At 37.3% G+C, this 3,188-nt stretch overlaps 1 protein-coding gene across 1 annotated transcript; it reads left to right on the forward strand.

Moving 5' to 3' along the window:
* Positions 1-547: 547 nt before the first annotated feature.
* LOC112455331 lies at positions 548-2,252 on the forward strand. Its single transcript, XM_025017176.1, has 2 exons — positions 548-835; positions 1,510-2,252. The coding sequence occupies exons 1-2, from the start codon at positions 643-645 to the stop codon at positions 2,247-2,249; spliced, it is 933 nt and encodes a 310-aa protein (XP_024872944.1). The 5' UTR covers positions 548-642; the 3' UTR covers positions 2,250-2,252.
* The last annotated feature ends 936 nt before the right edge of the window (positions 2,253-3,188 follow it).

Here is a 3,188-nt window from a genome sequence, read left to right on the forward strand (position 1 = left end):
GCGGAATCGTTTGGTGGTCACGAATATAATCAGTAAAACGTTTGGTGATCAACCGTTTTCCCAGAAAATAGAAAAAACCGTATGCGCATAATGCCGGACATATCACCTCTGTGCCATTAGTCGGAAAAATTGTATTTATCACCCGAATTGACTTTGATAGGGCTCAATCGACGCGGAATTGTTTGGTGGTCACGAATATTGTCATTAAAACGTTTGGTGGTCAATCGTTTTCCTAAGAAATAGAAAAAACCGTACTTTCACGCCATTGGTCGCATGACTCCGTGACGTTAGCTCGGTAATTTAATAGATAAATATTATTTATCAATCAAATTGTCTTTGATAGGGTTCATTCGACGCGGAATCGTTTGGTGGTCACGAATATCATCGTTAAAACGTTTGGTGGTCAATCGTTTTCCTAAACAATAGAAAAAACCGTACGCTTACGCCATTGGACGTATGACTCCGTGACATTAGTTGGATAAATATTATCATGGTAGAAATACAAGGGTATGCTCATACCGTGTCAGACCACTGCGCATTCCCACCACTTTTGTTTAAGCTTACGTCATATTCGTGTAGCATCGGAATGAATCGGATGTACTCGGTGATTCGCAATGGCTGCGTTCGCTCGGTTCGCTGTTTATGTCGAGTAATTCGTTTGTGATTATTACAGTGTACGCAATGACGTGTAATGTGAAAGGGTGTGGGAACTATCTGGCAAAGACCAGAAAGATCGAAGGAAATAAAATAAAATATTTTTCCTTCCCAAAGGATCCAGCACTGTGTAATAAGTGGCGTCAAGCGTGCGGAAAAGAAAATATTTCACCAAAAAATGGTATGTACTTTTGTATAGTAATAGTTGCTTTCCATTTACACTCAAGTGATCTGAGTCACTCAGATATGTGAGTATTTTTATACTCAGGTAAGATATGTCATTTTGTATTTACCTGCTTATTTTGGTGACAAAGCTATCGCATAATAATAATACCGGTCCATAGCCTCACTTTTAATGTGAGTTTACTAGATTCATTAAAGCACATGGTCTCTGTTGAGGACGATTAGTTTTCGCGCTTCTCGAACTTTCGCGATCGGAATGCTGACACGAGGTCGGCACGAGGCGGGCCGGGATAGACCAAACCACCCCTCTCTTATCACCTGTGCTCCTGCTCCGAATTCTGTCGCAGATATCAGCTACCGGCGTGCGAGTGTGTATCGTCTTCAGAATAAATGCGACTTTCATACATAACGGTCTGATTTCTCTGTGCTACCCTATCTCTCGCAACCGTGCGTTCCCAGATTATCGCAACAGTCTCGATTGTGGATAAAAACTCAGCTGAATCTCACTTGCCATCATGCAAAAGGAACGTGCATTTAACTGAGTTATGACGTCACAAGTGAGAATTATCTGAGTTTTGATGTAAATGGAAAGCAACTAATATTGTACCACAGATTTCTCTTGTTTATTATTATAAGCATATATTTAAGAATCTTAAACCTTGTTTGCTTCAGCTAGGATATGTTCGAAGCATTTTGCTGATGAAGCTTTTACGAAGCCCTTACAAGAACATCTACTAGGTTATTCACCTACACGAACTAGGAAGATACATCCTGATGCTATCCCGACGTTGCATCTCCATGCAGTACCTCCACTAACATCAAACGAAAATGTGTTAGCTGAAACAATGCCTTTGCCTGTATCAAATGAAGTTTCGATGGATGTTGAACAGACACCAGCATCGTCCAGTATAGAAGAACAGACACCAGCATCGTCCAGTACAGAAGAACAGACAGCAGCATCGTCCAGTACAGAAGAACAGACACCAGCAAAATATAAAGCAAAATATATAGCCGGATACGTAGCATTTAGATTTAAAAGCACAGATAAAACATTAGGTATTGAAACGCGCCAATTGGAAACAACGGGTGACCAAGATTGGCTGCAAGTTATTTCGCGAGGAAAATGTATGTATCCGAGTGACAAATTATTACAATGTGCTCGTATAATGAATATTGAGTTTGCTAAATATCACGGATCCAGTTTGAATAAAGAAAATCTTATATTTCAAAACTTAGCAAAAATAATAGAACCACAATTGAAAATTAAAATACCGAGAGAGGCATTACTATGCCTCATTAGGACTAGGACATATATTAGGCTGCGCGAAATGAACCGAGCGATTGCAATCGCAAATCACAGGCAAAAAAGAAGAAAGATGTCAAAATTTACTAATAAAAAACCTGTATATTAAATATTTGCATTTATTGTTATTTGATCTTTTATCTGCATCTTTCCTCTGCATATATAGTTCTTTATGTCGTACGCCACAATATATTTTTGTTTTGCGTCTCAGCTGACAATTCTTTTCCAATCGTTTTCCGACCAGTTTTGATTAAAACTAATAATTCGCAGAATTTTAATAATAAATGACTGGAAATTAAAATCTCGTTTTATGTAAAATTTTTCCGTACGTCGCAATGATTTTTATTCAATGCACACAATTCTTTTTTTCTTAATAATAATAATATTTTCTGTAATATCATATATTTAGACAAATCCACATAAAATAATTATAAAATTCGTCAAATAACAATAACGTTTCTAACATCTACAACGAGAGACAAATTCGGGAAACGATGAGCGTTTATCCGTATGTCACGTGCGTTTTTTATATTTATATATTTTTGTTCATATATATTTATTTATTTATAAAACAGAATTTTCTCTCACATAAATGATCAACATTATTTTGTATTCACATATTGTCCGCTCAAAATGCTTTTATAAATGACTATTATAGATTCGCTGCTTAAATGTGCCGCTCAGTGTGACGTAAGCTTGAACAAGTCGCTGATTGGCTGGGTTCGGAAATATGCGCAAGAGCATACCCTTGTATTTCTACCATGAATATTATTTACAAAGGACGCGATTTGAATCCTCCAGTAAGTTATTGTGAGAGTACGGTTTTATCTATTTCTTAGGAAAACGATTGACCACCAAACGTTTTAATGACAATATTCGTGACCACCAAACGATTCCGCGTCGATTGAGCCCTATCAAAGTCAATTTGGGTGACAAATACAATTTTTCTGACTAATAGCACAGAGTCATACGACCAATGGCGTGAACATACGGTTTTTCCCTTTTTCTGGGAAAACGGTTGACCACCAAACGTTTTACTGATTATATT

This window comes from Temnothorax curvispinosus, unplaced genomic scaffold, assembly GCF_003070985.1.
Source record: "Temnothorax curvispinosus isolate PA1 unplaced genomic scaffold, ASM307098v1 QBEX01006018.1, whole genome shotgun sequence".
Taxonomy (NCBI): Eukaryota; Metazoa; Arthropoda; class Insecta; order Hymenoptera; family Formicidae; genus Temnothorax; species Temnothorax curvispinosus.